Source organism: Carettochelys insculpta, chromosome 29, assembly GCF_033958435.1.
Source record: "Carettochelys insculpta isolate YL-2023 chromosome 29, ASM3395843v1, whole genome shotgun sequence".
Classification (NCBI taxonomy): domain Eukaryota; kingdom Metazoa; phylum Chordata; order Testudines; family Carettochelyidae; genus Carettochelys; species Carettochelys insculpta.
In genome coordinates, this window is record NC_134165.1 from 2,105,230 (window position 1) to 2,124,575 (window position 19,346).

Sequence of the window (19,346 nt, forward strand, 5' to 3'; positions counted from 1 at the left end):
GCACTGTCGCAAAGCCAGCGCTGCGGCCGATTTGCATTACGGCCGCCCCCGGCCGAAGATGGAAACCGAACAAGTCTTACGCCGCAGAGGGCAAAGCACTACATTTCCCAGAAGACAGCGAAGGGAGACAGAGGGAGGGCAGCGCATGCGCAGTACAGGAGGGGGAAAGACCGACGAGGGGGCGGGGCTCACAGCCAATTGGAAAGCCTACTCGGAGGGCTCGGCCGAATGAGGGGGCGGGGCTAAGTGCCCGCCCGCAGAGGGGGTGATGACGGATTGGCGCAGCTGGGGGAGGGCGGGGCCGGCTAAGGCAGCGCGAGCCGCCTGCTGTCCTAGCTCGAGGCGATGCCCGCGCGAGGCCTGAGGCGAAGGGAGGGGCAGGGGGTGAGGCTGCGAAAGGGCGGGAACTCTCGGCGTCCCTGAGGGAAGGGTGTCCTGAGGTGAACGCGGGGGGCGGCGGGAGGAGTCGCTGGTTCTCCGCTCCCCGAGATGGCACCTGGGGTCCTAGGGCTGTCATTGGGCTGCATTAGCATAGGCCACCCGCCAGCCCTGAGCGCTGCCACGGCTGGGCTGTGCCTCCCCTGCCAGCCCTTGGTGCCCCTGGAACGGGGCTGCACCACGCCTCCCCCCACCAGCAATTTATAGGGCCTGGGCCTCCAGCTGCTGCTACAGTAGCAACCACGGTGGCCTGGAGTCCTGGGCCTGCTGCCCTCTTTGTGCCCATCGGCAGCCCTGAGCCCCGGGTGAGCTCGGACAGCATCAAAACAGCACAACAGGGCCTTGGTGTGAGGCATGTGCGCCAACAGCCAGAGGCGTTGGTCCCCTCCCTGCAGTACCCTCAGGATGGGGGTGGTGCAGTGGCGTGATGCTGAGGTGTTGCCTTGGCACAAGGAGGTGATGTGCTCGTGAGGAGGACGTCACACTAAGTTGGCTAGGACAAGGATTTTTTTGTTCTGTGAACAATTTAGAAATTGGGCATGGGAGGGGAAATGGCAGAGGGAGATGCCTGAATCGGGACCAAATGGCTAACATTTCAAAATGAGATTTGCAGAACAAGAGTCTAAATAAACGTATTGTTTCTGGTCAATTCAAAATGTTTGATTTTTGACTATTTTAATTAGTTTTTGAATGTAAGATTTCAAAACAAAAAGCTTCTGTGAAGTGAAAAATCAGAACTTCTGAAAATGTCAAAACAGTATCTTGCCATGGTTTAAAAATGTTTTCCAGGTTTTTTCCCCCAAAAATCATAGCCAAGATAATACACAGATTGGCTTTTGTGAAATTGCATTTTCCAATTGAAAACTGTAATGACAAAAGAAGTTCAACCAGCTCTAATGTTGGCACAATGGTGTCCATTTTGTGAAGAGGTGATGGCTTCTATGCAGCAACAGCACTACATTGTATTCGAGTAATAGTGTCACACCAAAATTCCATCCACTAATTTGTGCCAATAAAAATGCTATCACAGTATGTTGGCTGGGTTCCCTTAAGCCATGACACTCGCTACATGTTTATAGAGAGCGAGAGACACAAAGAGAACATTCCTCTTGAAGGAAAACAGAAGGAAGTTCATTGTTGGTACTTGAACAAAGGGTCTGGATAAATCCAGGCTGTGGGGGTGGGGGCTGTGTAAGATCAAGAATTAAGTTTGTGGCTATTAGTGGCAGTTTTCTCAATAGCTGGCGCACATTACTGCAGTTTACTTTCTGTGGAAAAGTGATTTAGCTTGCTACTTTTAGAATAGAAAAAGCTGCGAAAGAAACAACTCATTGCTTTGATTGAAATCCCAATTTCCTAGCTCACTGGTAAAACTGCAGGCAGTAGGGGTGCTTGGCCTGTCGGGATCTTGAATATTTCAGTTTCAAATTTATAACATGTATGCATACTTTGATGACAAGTATAACAATGGCATGTGGACAAAATCCATGTTCCTGTAGTTGAGTAATTTGCAGAACTTCACTTTGTCTTGCACGAGAGACTGAGATCCATCTTTTTGTATCAGATTTTGCTGGTGAAAGAAATTCACTGACCTCTTCTACAATATGGCTACAGCACTGTAAATGCCTGTCTTGCATATGTGCTCAGATGCTATGGATGGGAAAAAATCTCATGGAATTATGTACTAATAATTTTAAAAGCAATAGTAAAATTTCAACACTTATATTTAATGTGTTTTGTCTTCTATGAAATAACATACTGAAACTTCTATATCTTGAGCACTCTCATGTGTTTCCCCCATCTAGATTAACCAACACCTCAAGATGAATAAAAGGAAGAAAGAACTATCAGGTAATAATATAATACCAACACCCAGTTTAGTGCTGCAAGTGGGTGTAAGAGTGCTATCACTTACTTTTATTTTCCAGCCTAGTTAGCCCCAACCCTGGGTCTTCCACTCCATGTTCCACCCCCACCTCACTTCTTCCCACCCAGTTCTGATCCTTCCCTTGAATGTGTCCTATTCTGCACTCTGTGGAACAACTAATCTCAGCAAGGCAGGAGTGCTGGGAGGGAGAGTACAGGGAGCTCATTGGTGGATCACAGGCTAATGGGGAACAGGGTGCGGTGGATAATAATTTTCTGTGGATGTTTTAGCTCAGAAGCACCCACAGAGTCAGCACCTATGTCACCGCCTTTTCCCCTACTGTCCAATACTTTGCACTTCTATACCAACTTTAATCTGAAGATCTCAAAGCATTTTACAGATATTAATTTTATAACCCTTTTGTGTGGTTGATATCTACTATTATGCCCCTTTTACTGAAGAGTATATGGAGAACTGAGATGTGCACTGATTAGCCCATAACCACACAATAAGTCATTGACAAAGCAGCGAATAGCACCCCATCTGTTCCTCCACTTCCTTCATAATACTCTATTTCAGGCATTGCTTAATTTGTAAAGAAAGATGTGCTGGGGTTCAAACAATAACAAAGACATCTTCACTGCATGACCTCACATGCACAGTACATAGGAGGTCATGTTTTGCATGTCACTGACAGACAAAGTAGTTTTGTTTTAATAAGTATTTCATGATGTTTCTCAGTAGTCTGCACTTAGAGACTCTGGCTGTTTTTCACATAGCCCATTTCTTCTTGTTTGAGTACACAAGAATTCATCATTTGCATTGTGTGCTCCTGCTGTCTCTCTTGATTGCATTTGTTTATACTCCATGGGAAATCAGGAGGGAATCTGGCCTGGTACCTCTCAGTACAGTTGATAATAAAGGACTAGAGTTGATGAGATTTTCAAGTGGAGAGCACAGCCTGTAGTTCTGTGGAAACAGTCCTTGTCTTTCTACCATCGTCTAACTGAAACATGCTTTGAACAATCAGTAAATACTGCATCTTTAAACATTAAGCACTGCACAACAGTCCGTTTTAAAAACACTCTGGAATCAATCAGATCTGCTGAGGTTCTTTTAACTTTATTGGTGAATATGGGAAAATTGTACTCCGAAAGGGCTCCTTGAATTTCTATTTAAAAATCACACAGTGGAGCCTCTGGGCAAGAGCAAGCTTCCTGTCACTGCATTGCATTGCATTGCATAAGGAACTAAAGAAAAGAGGCCAGACTGTGCTCTCATTTACACTTAGATTTTGAAGGATTAGATTTTATCAATAAATGTCAGTAAATGTCTATTTCATTGTAGTTTGCAGTACAAATTGATGAAAGAATACTTCCATCAATAATACTAAAAATTTAGAGAAAGGCAAAGTAAGAGAAATGTTGCTTGAGAACTTATTATAATGTGATTTATGCATGTTCACTTTGTGTATTTTGATATGTAATGTTGATAATTTATGTTTTAACAATTATAACATTTTAACTTTAAATCACAGTGTGCTGTCATCAAATAATTGTCTGGCCACCTCATAATTTCTTGCAACTCAGAATATTTACATTGATAAATATCGGAAAAAAGTGAAGCCTGTAACTTTCCACAATTGTGAACATATAAATAGATAAAAATAAAAATGCTTAAAAATAAACACGGATATCTGTCAGAATTATAAAAATATAAAACCAAATCTATCTATACTGTTGTATACTGACTTCAGTAACATTGCTCCTGGTTTACACCATTGTCTAGGGGAACTGAGTCCAAGGAATCATACAGCCAAGTGAAGTCTAGCCACATGGGTGATCATTTCTAGTGCTAACTACAGAACTGGTAGAATGTCACCTCCCTCCCTCAACCTGTCTAATGTACTCAGAGATTGAATTTTGTCAAATTATACCTTGGGGAATAATTAGGTTGTTTGTGTTATGCAGCTTTCTGGTAGGGGAGGATCACTGGAAAATTTCTGTTCTGCCTCTCTTAGCAGGCAGTGCTAATAGGTTTACTGTAAAAAGGAGATCTGGAATTTGACCACTCCCTAATTAACTTTTAACACTTCTGTTTTGCTGTCTGCCAAATGAAGGGGGAGTGTCCAGAGTGCAGGGTGAAGGACAAATGCAGCCTGTACCCTTCTAACATATCTCTCCTGGCTAGTCTGCTTACAGCTGCAGAATGAGGACATATATGGGCAATTTTAGGTTGTATGGATCATGAATTTAGCCAACCCATATGTGTTATTCATCTATTGAGAAAAATACAAGTGCCAGTATTTTTATTTAAATAGCTGTAAATTACTTGGTGAACTAGAAAAGGCTCCAATCACGTCAGTCAACTGGAATCAGAATTGATCTGCTGTGTGTTGTAGCTCCTCTATTACTAACAACTAAAGAAGATCTTCCTCTAGCTCAAATGGTAGAGGTATGTGTTTCTGTGTCAGGAAGATGTAAGATTCATCTTTGCTATTTTTATTAAGTTCCTGATCATCATGGTATGCAGGATAGTAATTTCTGTGAAACTCCTAGGTGCTCAATGAAATATTAAAACTTTTATGTAAAATGGGTTCTGGCACCTGGCAAATATCTAATGCAGCTTATATCAATGTTCCTAAATCTGGAAATCCCTGTGCCACATCATTAAGAGCATTGCTGGATTCAGTTAAAGGACCTGATTCTTAGTTACACTAAAGCCAATTTACATCCCTCTGGTAGTGTAAAAATACTGCTTTACACCCTCTTTAAGGCATCTTTACACTGCAAGACAAATGCAAAGCGTCCTTAGCATAACTGACTGTAAGATCCAAAATCATCTGCAGCATTTTATGTTATCACAGACTGCATTAGAAGTTTTGTGTTAGTTTGATGTTCTTATGCAGCCACAAAAATTAATGCAAAATATGCACTCATATTCAGTTGGCCAGCTATGTAATGATACTTTGAGCTTATTAAGTTTCCATTCATAGGGCCCCTGGAGTAATTGCCATCGCTCTCAAGCTACCATGTCACTGGATAAAATTGCATACATTTTCTGTTTTAGATGTAGTGTTCTCAATCCACAGAACATTATCAATTTGACTTCTTAATGATTTTTTTCTTTTAAAAGAAGGAAACAATGAACATAATGTTTCCAAAGCAAAGAGAAGTCTTGCGGAGAACTCTCAGCTGACAGCAGAGGATAATTTTGAAATACCAGTACAACCTCATTCCAATGATTCTGCACAAAAATCAAAACCAACCACAGCAGAAACAAAGCAGGAATGGGAAGAGAAAAGCCAGGAAAACGCTGAGGCTTTGGCAGAAAATTTGAAAACAAGGTAATTGAATTTCTTGGAATCAACAGACATGAGTTTGTTGGATGATAGAAGGCTGCATTTGGAATAAGGAAGGTGTCTGAGGGAGACTTCTCCCTGTAGAGCAGAGCGAGTAAGATGACTGTGGAGAAGGTCTTGCTTTTTCTGAGTTCTTTCATGCTTCATTTTCATCGCCTTTGGTCATTTTGATGGCAGAATTCCTTCCACATGATTCCTTTATAGCAGAATGTTCACTTGAAGCCTAAGGGCCAAATTCTGCAGTTCTTTACTCAGACAAACCAGAAGTCAAGAACTGCAAGATTTGTCCACAGGGACCTAATTTTCAGAGTTAAGCAGGTGCTAATGAAGGTACAGAGTTGTGCTGGTTCAGCACCTCTGAAAATCAGGCCATGCATTTATAATATATGTGTGTATGTGTGTATGTATTTGCTTCAGTTTTATAAGTGTATATTAATAATAATATTTCAGTAGTGTATTTCAGATGATAGAGTAGTTTTACAAATAGTTTCATAGAATTACTGTGAAATGGATCAATATTGTTAGTCCCTTTTTACAGAGGGAAGAATGGGGAATGATCATGATTTGCTTCAAGATAACACAGCAACGCATTGGTAGAGCTGCAAATAGACCTTAGGGGCCTAGAATCTGTGCTCTAGCTTTTCCCGAGAGAATTTATTAATTTGTTTGTTTATAGTTCCTAAACGTGTGTGTGTTGCTATGTTTTCGTTTTCTTACCAGCTCAAATGACAAGAGAATCATGTCTACCTCTGAGCTGCAACAGCTAAGTCAGACAAATGGTTTAATTTTTCTTTCTTTATCTCAGGTAAGCCTGTTCCAATGGTAATGTACAAAACAAATATTAGCAATACTTTATGCCATGGTGAGCTAGATGCTGTCCAGACAGTCATATTAGTGAATTCCCTCCATGAAATAGCTGGACTTGATTACACTATGTAGTCAGATTTGCTGTATGTACATGTTATCTGCTAGACTTCAAACTTGGGACACTTAACGATCTGTTGACAGCAGCTTTATCAGAGCAATGTATTTTGGAAAAAGTTCAAACTGCTACAGATGCTGCCTATAGAACACACATCTATCACAAGACCTAAATACAGGTTGAACCTTTCTAGTCCAGCACCCTTGGGAGCTGATTGGTGTCGAACAAGAGAATTTGCTGGATTAGAAAAGGTCAATATTGTCTAGCAGCATTACCAACACTTCCGCTGCTTACTGGGCTTTTAGAAGACATTTAGCGGTAAATTACAGCTAAATAAGAACACAGAACACTGAGAGCCAGGACTGGTGGCTGTAAACAAATTTTATGGATCCACAGGAAATTTGGCCACACCCATGATAAGTGGTCATCCAGCTAACTAAAATCATGTGGGATTACAGATGTTGCTGGGCGAGAGACTGCTGGAGTAGAGAGGTTCAACCTGTACATGTTAATAATTTGCAGCTAATTCACTCTTCTGTGGTAAAATAAAAATGTTAAAATGTGGGAAATTCTGTGACATGCATTCTTTAAATTATTCAGCTCTTTTTCCTATGTTAAGCCAGGTCCCATAAACTACATCAAGTTGGATTCAGGGTTGACATGTCATTGGGTAGATTAAAATGGGTTGGCTTGCATTATTTAACTAGACAGGATTATGCAACCAGATGGGTTAATTTCTTTGGTATCTTTCTAATCAATGTTGAAAGTTTCTGATCTGAGGGGACTCAGATCAGGATTGCTCACAGTGCTTAGTACAATTGGTAATAACCATCCTTTACACTCATCATTGTTGAACTTGGTTGTAGAATTCATCAGGAAAGTTTGTTCCGGTCTTTGCAAAACCAAAGAAAAATCTGACTGAAACATCTGAGAGAAATAATGGAGAAGCAGCAGGGCTTCAAACAGAACAGGTACAGCATTGAGTCATCATTAACATGTTAGCTCTGTCAGGGCAAGTCTTATTACATACAAGAGTGCACATAATTTAGAGGTACCTTTTATTGTTAAATGTCGGAGAACATGTAGCAAAATAATTCCTTCTGACTCTAAAATTTAAAGCACATTTTATTTCACATTAGTAATCAAAGATTTCATGCAGCAAAATTTGGTGGAACAATGTTCAGGAATGAGCCCTTTTGGTTCCTGCAAAAGTTTTGGTCAGATATGAAGAGAATGAAAATGTTAGGCATGAAATTTTCAAAATATCTTAATGATTTAGGGTTGAAGTCCCATTGATATAATCATCTAAGTGTCAAAGTCACTCTTGAACATGAGACTTAGGCTCCTCCTATGTTATTTAGGCACTTTTGAAAATGTCTCCTGATGTTGGTGATATACCATACTTGATCAGTCTGTCTCTGTTTATTGAACAACCGTAAGTACAAAGGAAGGAAAAGCCCTATTAAATTTATCTACTGTAGTCTTTTTCCTCCTAACTAGGCCTGTAAGATTGCTCTGCAATCTCTTTTCTGGTACTTAGTCTTCAGTTTTAAATGACTCAGTGCCATCAGATCCCTTGAGAAATTTTGCATGGTGTAATGTGGTCTCAGCTGAGTGGAACAACTACTCCCATGTAAATGGGAATAGTAGATCTAGGGACTAAAAATGGCAAAGCTGGTCAGTGTGTGTACTTAAAGTCTCTCTGAATTCGGGAAGTGATGGTCTTCTGTTGGCAAGGGTCCTTGTGAGTTTAATTAGGCCTTAGAAAACTTCTGAAAGGGAGGACAGAATCTCAGTCACATCCTGGGCCAGTGTATATTAAACTCAATGAAGCTGTGCCAGTTTATATCATCTGAGGATTAGCCACCATTATTTTTCAGTGTCTGCCTAATGAACTCACAGGCACCTATGTGAACAACTGATTATTAGTTTATCACCTTTGTTAATATTCCTTTGAGTTCAGTTCAGAGCACCTATAACTTGCCTTTTAATTATTTGTATAGATTGGAAAATACTGAAATTGCTCTATTTTTTCCCCCAAGACACTAATGATGCACAAACATCAAGAAATATTAGAGTCTAATCTCCAATGCACAGACAACAGTCTACCATGCGAGTCCTCAGAAGTGAATAAGCAGGAAGCAAAATCCCCATCAGGGTCATTTCAGCTGATGCAGACTGAAGTACAAGAAGGGGGAGATACAGCAGTTCCTCACTGTGAGAGATGTATCAGTGAAGGCCTGGATGTTAAAACTGAAAACCAGCACAAGATTACAAATATAAGCATTGAGACTGCTATGATAGGTGACGCTCACCAAGGAACAGGGATAGCATCTAATTTACAAGAGGACAACTGTGACAAAAACACCTTTGTGGAACTTAGTCCCTTATTTCCAGATACTTTATGTCGTAAGGATGCCAGCAGTCCGGAAAACAGGAACCTATCTCTAGGGTCACTTGAATGCCCCATTGAAAAGGATGTGAGCTATCTTATACTAGCACAACACAGAATTTGTGATGGAGGTGAAGAGAGTCAAAATGAGCACCTTCTGAACAGTTGCCTTGATAATGTGGACCAAAAGAAACCCTCAGAGGAGGATGCTATTACCATAACACCAGGCAACTTTCTTGAAGAAGAAAAAGGGACTGTAAATGTACATGGGGAAGGTACAGACGTGGTGCATACAAGCTTCAAAAGCACAATGGAGAGCAGCCTAAGTAAATCTCAATTATTAGTAAATTTAAACATTATTACACCTGAAGAACAGAACAATGTATGCACAAGTGACACAGCAGAAAAGCAAAGCAGCAGTGACAAAGGAGCAGACCAGAGCGGTCCATTTAAAGATGCCAAAGCTGAAGGACAAAACAATTTTCAAGGCAGTGTTAAAACTGCAGAACACAGCAACCTGTGCAGAGCTGATAAAATTGCAGATCAAAGCAGCTCAAAAAGCAGTGGCAAAGCCATACAGCAAAGTAGTCCATGCATAGGTGATGAAATCATAGTTGAGCAAAGAAGCAGTTGTAAAGTCATAGAGCAAAGCAGCCCACAGAGCAGTGGCAAATTCTTGGAGCAAAAGAGCCCACACAGTAGTGGTAAAGTTGTGAAACAAGGAAGCCCTCGCAACAGTGGCAGAGTCTTAGAGAAAATCGGCAGTGACAAAGATTTTCTTGGTTGTACTCAGTCTATGATTGTTGATCTGAAGATGCACATAGAGGTTACTGAATCAAAAAGCATACAAACTACTGAAACAGTCAGTCTCATCTGCCTACAAACTGAAGGGTGTGATCATTTGGAGTGCAGCAGCACCTCACTGCAACCAGCTTCCTACACTGGAGAAAGCAGTACAGGCAAAGAAGAGGAAGAACAGAAAAGAGAGAAATCTGAAGGCACCAGAGTAGAATATAACCCAGATGCTTCAACCCTATTGATTAATAGTAAGTTGCTATGTGAGAACAATCAAGAAGATCACATCACTTTGAAGGGGTGGAAGGAAAATGGATGTGAGAAGGTGAGGCCTGATACGGAACAGTCACTATTTAGTACCAGTGACTCAAGAAATAATGTATTAGATGTGAAACAGTCAAATACAGAGATTGTCCCACAGGCAGCAACTCAAATTCCAGAGACAGGAATGAAGTCTTCTTCCCTTTCACTCCGCCTCCTTTTGAATGCAAAAAACAGTGAAGAAATGGTCACTGGTGAGAAAAGTAAGATGCACCCTGTTCCCATGAAAAACTGTCTTTTTCCCATAGATGTTCTTGAGCAGTTGAAAAGAGAAAAGATAACAATCAATCATAAAGGAGAAATTGATGCTATTTCAGGTGGCAAGAAATCTCTTTCTGCAGCAGATACAGGATTGCCTAGTGGTGCACAGAAGGATCCTCCCCCAGTGGACCAAACCAGCTCATCTTGGGAAAACGCACTTCCTCTGGATCTAGAATTGTTGCCTGACAGCCAGTTACAATGTGTCCTTGAGGATAAGAGAGTTCAATTTTCATTGGAGCAGGTGAGTTGATTATCAAGTTACAATAATGTTGAGCATAAATATCCATTTTTGATTGAATTGGGCATACCTAGCATACAAAGGAACACTACATGCCACATATGCATGGGCAAACATGAATTTTTATACACAGATGCCATAGATGTTCCAGTGTTTTGTGAAAGTTTGAAGAATCTCACAAATTCTGACTTATTTCATGAAATTGCTGTGCAGTTGAATGCCCAGGGAAATAAGTTTGACCAAGTTTGTCTGTGGAGAAGGGGGACAATGGATTTAAACAGTGGAAATTTCTCAAAATGAGAAACGAAACCTGGTGTTAATACTAGGAGGTAAAAAACGAATAGAGCCAGAAAGGAAGCTTGTGTAGGAGAGAAGAACAAAGTCTCTCATAGTTTCATAGCAGTCCTTATTGACTGATGGATGAGCTCAGGGAAGCAGGAAGCTAGCTGCAGGAGAGATATCTTATGGAGAAGACTTGTGCAGGAGGGGGACACCCTAGAGCAGTGTTTCTCAAACTGTGTTCCACAACTGTGCCATGAGGGTTTGGAAAAATACACTAGTGATATGTTTTCTATTATTAAAACCAGATATAATGTTACTTCTTCACTGCTCTGATATCTGATTAAATTACTTCATTTTGGTGTTACTGCATATGATGATGTTTGGTTGGTTTTGGTGTGACAATAATTTTTTTTAAGAAAATTTTCAAAGGTGTTCTGCATAAAAAGTACTGTTTGGTGTTCCATGATCTCAAAAAGTTTAAGAAACACTGCCCTAGAGAATTCTGATCAAAGACCCAAGAACAACTGAGTGGTAATGAAACACTGACACACAGAATGGTGCATAGAGGTTTTATTATATCTGTATATATTTTGTGATGTTTAAATTGTGTTAGAAACCTTTGCAAAGACTGTCCAATGCATGCTACAACTATATTGTGTCTCTGAAAATGAAAGTGCCCGCAGTTGTAACTCTGGGAGGGTTGTGTGTAAGTTACTAAGGACTCTGGGGAGCTGGCAGTAATCACAGCACCTGGGCATATGTACCATGGATTTCAGCTTTCAGAACAGACATTGGATCTAAATCTGAGAAAGTGCCTAGAAACTAGAGCCAGTGCTTAGACTCTGCTGAGACTTAGGAGATTTACAAGCATGAGTCCAACATGGTGGGATCCAAACACTACAGCCAGGTCAGTCAGTGTACAAGAAGACCACTTGACTAGAGCTATGACATGTTTAAAGTTAAATGGGACTGCTCATGGGCTTAAGTGTTCCACTGACTGGGACTTAAATATAGACTCGTTGGGTAAGGCATTTCAGATAAGACCTTTTAATTTAAAACTTTTATTTTAATAACAAAATCAACCCTCCAATACACTTCTTTTAGTCTTGAGGGTAGAGCTGTCCAGAATGATGTTCTGCTAGACAAATACAGCCCTACAATCTTAAAATGTAGCTTTTGGCCATACTCCTGCTACATGCCAAAAGTTGCAGGATGAGAATAAAGTATACTTGCATCAGAGTTCTGCTTGTACTCATCACTGATTTGCTTAATAATTGATTAATTAATATACCAGGATACCCAAACTTTATGCAAAACAATAATGGAGTTCCTCCATTCTGGTTTTAATGTGGCATTGAGCATGGGAAAGGAATGACTACCCATTGAAATTCTATTCCATACTATTCTACTTTAGTTTTTATACTATGCTCATCACTGTAGCATCTCAGCGCCTTCCAATATTGCATTAAGCAACTTTTGTTGTGTCAAAGTAAATCTTTTACAGAACATTTCTCTATTTTTTTATTAACTTTCTCTCTCAGCCATTTTCTGTGGATACTAATTGCAGTCCTTCAATTCCTGAAAGTGATATGTATCCTGAAAGAAAGCAACATGGTTCAAAGACATCAGACCCAGTCACTAATTTATCTTATCCAAACAAGCAGCATCACAGGTAGGGAGACTTCCTACTGAGCAGCATGAAACCTTATTTTCAGTATGTTTCTTGCGTTGATAGTGTCGTGATCTGGGGTAAGTAATATTGCATTTCAACAGTCCAGAACTGTGCATATTAATCCTGACTACTTAAAAAAGAGTAACTATTACTGCAATGGACTTGTTTGGTACTAGGAACATTTCTGGAAAGAAGGGATAACAAGATTCATTTGTATTTCAATCTGTTATTGGAAGAATGGAAAGTGCTGCTGGCTGTAGTACCTTATCTTAGAACTGTACATGCACAATCTGTTGTTTCCCATCTCTGTGCTAAGTAGCCATACAGAAAAATGTGGGTGCCAGCCTTCCACACAGAGGGGAGGAAGTGTGAAATGGCATAGTTGACTTGCTTGGAATTGGGCAATTATATATTTTGCCTACCTAAAACTTCCCTTGCAGTTTTAAATTGATCTGTTATTCTTTACTTGCTGCCCTAAACTATTGTGTAATGCTGCTGAGGCCCTCTGACTGCTTTGTTCCATACTCTGTTGGTGTGAGTGCAATGAAGTCATTACTACAGTTTGCCAGGTATGATGGAATCCTTTCAGATGAGTGATGTTATAGGAATATGGGACACTAGTTTCTGGTCAAATACCAAATATAAGGAACTTCTGATTGTATAGGTAATACAATTTTCTTCTTAGATCCTCTTTCTGATTTTTCTCAAAACAAGAATAGGAGACTAGGTATAGATTGTAGAAAATATATTGGGTCTGCGTCAATGCTAAATTAGGTTGATCCAGCTACATTGCATAGGGGTGTAAAAATCCACATTTGTGAGCAATGTATTTAAGCCAACCTAACCCCTATTGTAGACAGTGCTAAATCAATGGAAGACTTTGTTGACCTAGTTACTCCCTCTCAAGGATTTATAGCAATAGGAAGAAACTCCCCCCTCCCCTCCATCATTGTAATGAGTGTTTACATTGAAGTGCTACAGCAGCCCAGCTGCAGCAGTTTAAGTGTAGAAGTAGCTTCAGTATACAGTAAGCCTGTTTTTCGCTTACACTAAGGCCTGTTTACCCCACTTTGGCAGTGTAAAGAAGCCTTAAAATGAAAGTAAGGTGCATTCATCCTTCTATAGAGGCCTTAGTATAACTAAGAATCATGCCTAATATTTTAGCTCCATGGGTACTGATGTGTTAGTGATTAGGACTGCTTTAGTTCTTCTGTCCTTCCTTTTTTCAGCAGGGTTGAGATGATGGAGAGGGGTTGTGATCCCGCCAAAGAGGAAGATGCGACAGATGTTGTTTGTGGTCTGATTATTGAGCTCTCTAATCTCAAGTAAGAACGTACATCTGTGTCAGGCATGGTACACGTATAACGCTTTACAGCATTTGATTTTCTTGATTATTGACCAGAGGATGGTAGGATTGTTTTACCCTGCTTTATAATATAGAGAGCTTCGGAGATTTGGTTTATTTTAGTGTCAGAGGTCCAGGTCTTTGTGTGCTTTATAAGTAGTTAAACCTGAATAGGCATGTGCAGTGGTGTGGGCATAAGGACAAGCTTCAAAAGTGATCAGTAGAGCAGGGAGCAGAGGAGAGCGATTCCTGCACTAATGACGGAACTATTGTGAAGCTACCATATCATTCCTATGTACCACCAGGTCAAAACTAGTGCTTAGTGTGAAAGAATTTGCCACAAACCTTCATTCACATTTGTGCTGGAGTACAACTGTCTTACTGATACACTCTGCTGCAAGTCACATAAGGATTTGCAGGGTCAAAGTTTATGGAATTGTCAGTTCTAAGGAAAAAAAAAACAATTTTTAAAGCCTAGTTTATACACAGCAAATTACATAAGACAGTTAGAATGGCCATACTGGATTGGGACCAGTGGTCCCTCAAGCCCAATATCCTGTCTTGAGACAGTGGCCAATACCAGGTATTTTAGAAGGAATGAACCTGAACATATAATCACCATATGACCCATCCACTGTCACCCATTCCCAGCTCCTGACAAATAGAAGCTCGTGACTCCTCAGAGCATGGTTCTGCATCCCTGCTCATTCTGGCTGATACCCACTGAAGTACCTGTCTTCCAGGAATTTACATAGATATTTTTTTTAACCCTATTATTGTCTTGGCCTTCACAACATCCTCTGGCAAAGCATTCCGCAGGTTGACTATGAGTTGTGTGAAAAAACATTTGCTTTTGTTTATTTTAAACCTGCAGCCTATTAATTTTATTTGGTAACCCCTAGTTCTTATATTATGAGTAACTACTGCTTCCTTCCTTTACTTTCTACATACAGTCATGATACTGTAGACCTCTATCATATCTGCCCTTTGTCATTTCTGTTCCAAGATCAAAAATCCTAATCCTATTAATCCCTCCTCATATGGAAGCTGCCCTGTACCCCAATTGTTTTTGTTGCCATTCTCTGTACCTTTTCCAATTTCAATATATCACTTTTTGAGATGCGGAGACCAGATTTTAACATATTACTCAACATATGGTATACTATGGATTTATATAGAGGCAATATAATATTTTCTGCCTTATATGTCTCTTTCCCATTTCAAACATTCTGTTAGCTTTTTTGATGGCCACTGCACACTTGAATTTATATTTTCAGAGAACTGTCCATGGTAACTCCTAGGTCTTTTTCTTTTTAACATGGTTTAGGTGGTCAAAGTAAATCCTAATCTCTAGTAGTTAGTGTTTCAGTATATACTTTACAATCAGCTGCTAGCAGATAACATGTTAAATACTTTTAGTGTCTTCTTGATTTAAAAAAACACTCCTTTTATCATACTGAAGAGAAGGCTTGAGAGTGGAAGGGATTTTCATTTATTTAAGCTCCCCATTCAGGAATTTGAATTAAATGAATGCAAATAAACACATAATAAAATCTGAAGAGTTTTAGGCTCTTATTTATCTTTAATCACATGAGTGATCCTGTCCTTACCTCAAGGAGTTAATGATAGGCACATGTTTAAGTGCTGTTGTGAATGGGGCCTAATGCATTGTTAAGATTTTCAGATCATTTATACCTGTCAAGGACTCACAGGTCATGACCACACTTGGTCCATATGGTCCCTGGAGGGAACCCCCTACAGTGTGATAGCCCTTTCTTGGGGAGTCTGCTTCCTCTTTGAGTTAGCCCCTGTACCTCCTGGGATTGCACATCTCTGAGCCTTCAGCATGCTGGTCTCAGCCCTGGGCACCCTTGGGGATTCCACACATTCTGTATCCTCGGGGCTTTCACTCCCAGAGGGAATAGTGCAACCCTGTTCTCCAGACTGGAGTGTTTCCATTCTATTCTGGTTCCTGCAGCAACAAACTCCCTCTTCCCTCACCTTGTTAAACCAGTAACACCCCGGGGCACTGAATGCGATCTCCTCTGCATGCCAAACTGTTGAAACCCTCCACAAATTCCCCCACTTTGCCTCAATAACATTTTGGGAAAAAAATCTCAGTGGAAGACATAAGAAACCTGTTCTTTCAATTATAGGTGTTCTACAAAGGAAATTAAAAAACTGTATGTGAATTGTTGAGCTTTTAGATTAGTGAAGTGCAAATTAGTAATCTTTATAGGAGTGAGGGGCTTAAAAAATACTTAGAATCTCATTCCTGCAGTGGCGTAGAGAGTTTGTTGCTAATGTGAAATACATTTTATTTTCATTCTTTCTAGTCGACTGATAATGAACACCCACAGGGATCTGGAGTCTTTAAAGAGGCTGAAGTACAGAAAAAGCAGACAGTCGGGAAGGTGTTTTACCCATGCCCTGAAGGGAGCAACAAATACTGTGTACACAGTAAAGAAATGGAAGGAGATCTAGGACTGTGCATCAGATCAGAGCCAAATAATAGCATTGCTTGGTTTAACGGTTTAAATGGCCAAAGGTTTAGTTCTGTTCTGGTGTGGCATTTACTGTCGTAAATTTGGCATTTTAGAACTTCTTCTCATTTATACTAAGGCTCCTTTATGCCACTCCAGCCATTTTAAGGCTGCCAGAATGGAGTAATGGAGCTGTAGCATAAATGGATGTTTACATTGTGAAGCTATTTTGGCATATGGAGCTATCCCAAAATAGTAACTCTGCATCTAGGAAATGCTCCTGGTATTTTGAAAAATATTTCAAAATACCGCGTGTGCTATATCAGCATCCTTCTACCCCATGTTTTGGGAGGGGTAAGGGATGCCTCAAAATAGCATGGTCTTTTGAAATTTGGTGTTATGTAGACAGTGCCAAATCCCAAAATAGCCTATTTTGAAATTGACTTGAATTGCGTATCTCATTTAGAGTTAAGGACACAGAGTAAACATAGACAATGAGAATAGGGCCCAGTGTCTTAGAACCAAATGGTTGGTGGCTGATTGCAGTGCAGGAATAATATCCACTTATCTCCTGCCTCCTGAACATGCATATATACAGACCATCAAAAAAACAAGTGTTGTACACTCAAATTCTGGTTATGAACTCTTGGTCTTTCACCTTGTCCAGACTAGAATTTAAAGGTGAAACAGTAAGACCATTCTAGCTACCATGTTTGCAAAGTCTAGTGTAGGTAAGGCAGCATACTCTCCCTACTGAGACTTTACCGCAATCACTTTAGCATGTGTTTAAAGTGCCAGACTTTTCAACTTACTTTTCATCCTTATCTAGGCAAGGCCTCCACACTTCTGAAATGGAACTCTTGCAGTGCAGGCTTCCTTCATGTTTTCGGGGGAAACCAGAGTAGAGGTGCTGTTTTCAGTCCTATGACCCTGCAAGAGCCTGGATTTGTGCTGTGCTTTTCTGTGTAAATTATGCAAAACGTACAGTTTACAAGCTGTTTTAAATCTATAAGGGATGGTAAACTTGAATGGTGATATTTATTTCTTTTTTTTTCGTCTTTTCATTCTGTGTTACAATAAATAAAACAGTACTAATTGAAAATATCCATTATAATCTGTGGTTAGTCTTCAAACATTTTAATACTTAACTATCTCTATAATGTTGGGCACTATTATTTAAAAAAAGAATTATAGTATATAATACAGTTTTGCTAGTAAAACAACATAACAGTTTCAATAGAATGACAATCAAAAATGGCAAATAAAATAATTTTCAGCTATATCTGGCAACTAAAGTAATATGTATGTATGTATAACATATAACATAATTTTCAAAGAAAATAAAGTCAGAAAGACTGGTGCTTGCCTGTGAGGGAAAAAAAATTTTTCTTAAACACTCATCCAATTAACATTAGCTGGTAAATTAATAATCTTGTTATATAACATCTCCTCAAACTCAAATATGGGAACATTTAGCTTTTAACAGCTCTTGGATTGCTGTGTGGGCTTTCACAAAGGGCCAGAATGCTGTGTCAGAGTTTTCAGGCCAGAAGTGTTTTGCTGACATTTTCTCACTCCCTTCAAACGACTGACATAATTGCACAAGGACTGACACATCTGCCATCAGCTTCTCAGGTATAAGTCTGACCCCTCCATGAACTGTGGACCATCCAGTGGAAGCCAAAGCAGGTAACTGTCTCGAATGGAAAGGTGAAATGGTCCTGTTGAAGAGTAGGTGACTTAATGATGCTGGGAGAATTCACCTGTATACTCTCCCCTTATGTTACCTTACTACATGAGCCATATGTAATCCAATTCAAAGACCTCTCTCTTTTCGCATTGCCTGCTGCTTATGATATCGCTTTGGCTTCCTCCATGTTATCCTCCTCTAGTATTGATGCAGATGGAACATCAGATGTATGAAATGCCAGAAGGGGGAGACAACCTGAGGCACAGTTAGGAAGGTGAGGAAAAAGATGCCTCAGTCTTTGGCACCTGAAAAAAAAATCAAGCAGATGTAATTCTACACCCCTCAGAGGACGACCTGTAATTATTGGGTTCAGTCCTGACCAATTTAGGCCTTATAGGAGATGTTTGTAATGATACCACTGAACTCTATTTAAAAGAAAAATGATAAATTAAGCAAGCATGTAAACAATTACCTCTTATACAATATTATCATCTCAAAGATGATATTGTATATCAACGGGTGACAGTCCACTGACAATGGAGTGAAGTACAGCCTTATAATGAACCTGATAATGCCCTTCTTTGTTAATTGGAGATCCTTTGCAGTTTAGCAAAACTACTCTTTTTATACTCATTTATAATATTCATTAATCTTAAACTGCCATTTACCATAATTTTATTTCCACCACCTTATTAGCTCTTTGCGTATTATTTAAATTAACATATGTGCCAATGCCTTTTCAATTCCATCACTATAGATATAATTTTAATAAACCATTCATTAAATAAGTTATAACCAAAACGTAATGGTAACATAACCCTGGGTCATATTGTTGCTCTCCCTTACTTTCACATCACACTCTGTCTCCATCTTTAACTTTCTCACACTAGCATGGAAGCATAAATTCATAGAAGGTTAGGGTTGGAAGAGACCTCAGAAGATCTAGACCAACTGTCTGCTTAAAGTAGGACTGACCCCAACTATATCTTCCCAGCCAAGGCTTTTTCAATCTGGACCTTAAAAACTAAAAATAGAAATTTCACCACCTCACAAAGGAACCCCTTCCAGAGCTTCACCACCCTCCTAGTGAAATAGTTTTTCTAATATCCAACCTAGACCTCCTCCACTGCAATTTGAGACCATTGCTCCTTGTTCTGTTATGTGCCCTGACTGAGAACAACTGAGCTCCATTCTCTTTGGAACGCTCCTTCTGGTAGCTGAAGGCTGCTGTCAAATGCCCTTAACTCTTCTCTTTGTGCAGACTAAAGAAGTCTGGATC

At 39.9% G+C, this 19,346-nt stretch overlaps 1 protein-coding gene across 1 annotated transcript; it reads left to right on the forward strand.

The window, feature by feature from the left end:
• The first annotated feature begins 342 nt into the window (after positions 1 to 342).
• BRME1 (break repair meiotic recombinase recruitment factor 1) lies at positions 343 to 18,608 on the forward strand. Its single transcript, XM_074980238.1, has 9 exons — positions 343 to 440; positions 2,244 to 2,289; positions 5,441 to 5,651; positions 6,387 to 6,471; positions 7,455 to 7,559; positions 8,631 to 10,598; positions 12,419 to 12,549; positions 13,779 to 13,874; positions 16,231 to 18,608. The coding sequence occupies exons 2-9, from the start codon at positions 2,262 to 2,264 to the stop codon at positions 16,376 to 16,378; spliced, it is 2,772 nt and encodes a 923-aa protein (XP_074836339.1). The 5' UTR covers positions 343 to 440; positions 2,244 to 2,261; the 3' UTR covers positions 16,379 to 18,608.
• The last annotated feature ends 738 nt before the right edge of the window (positions 18,609 to 19,346 follow it).

Excerpts from the sequence above, each read along its gene's own strand:
- BRME1 (XM_074980238.1), top strand. The coding sequence starts at position 2,262 with ATGAATAAAAGGAAGAAAGAACTATCAG. Across the intron at positions 10,599-12,418 it reads TTCAATTTTCATTGGAGCAG|CCATTTTCTGTGGATACTAA; the intron begins GTGAGTTGATTA and ends TTTCTCTCTCAG. Across the intron at positions 12,550-13,778 it reads CCAAACAAGCAGCATCACAG|CAGGGTTGAGATGATGGAGA; the intron begins GTAGGGAGACTT and ends TCCTTTTTTCAG.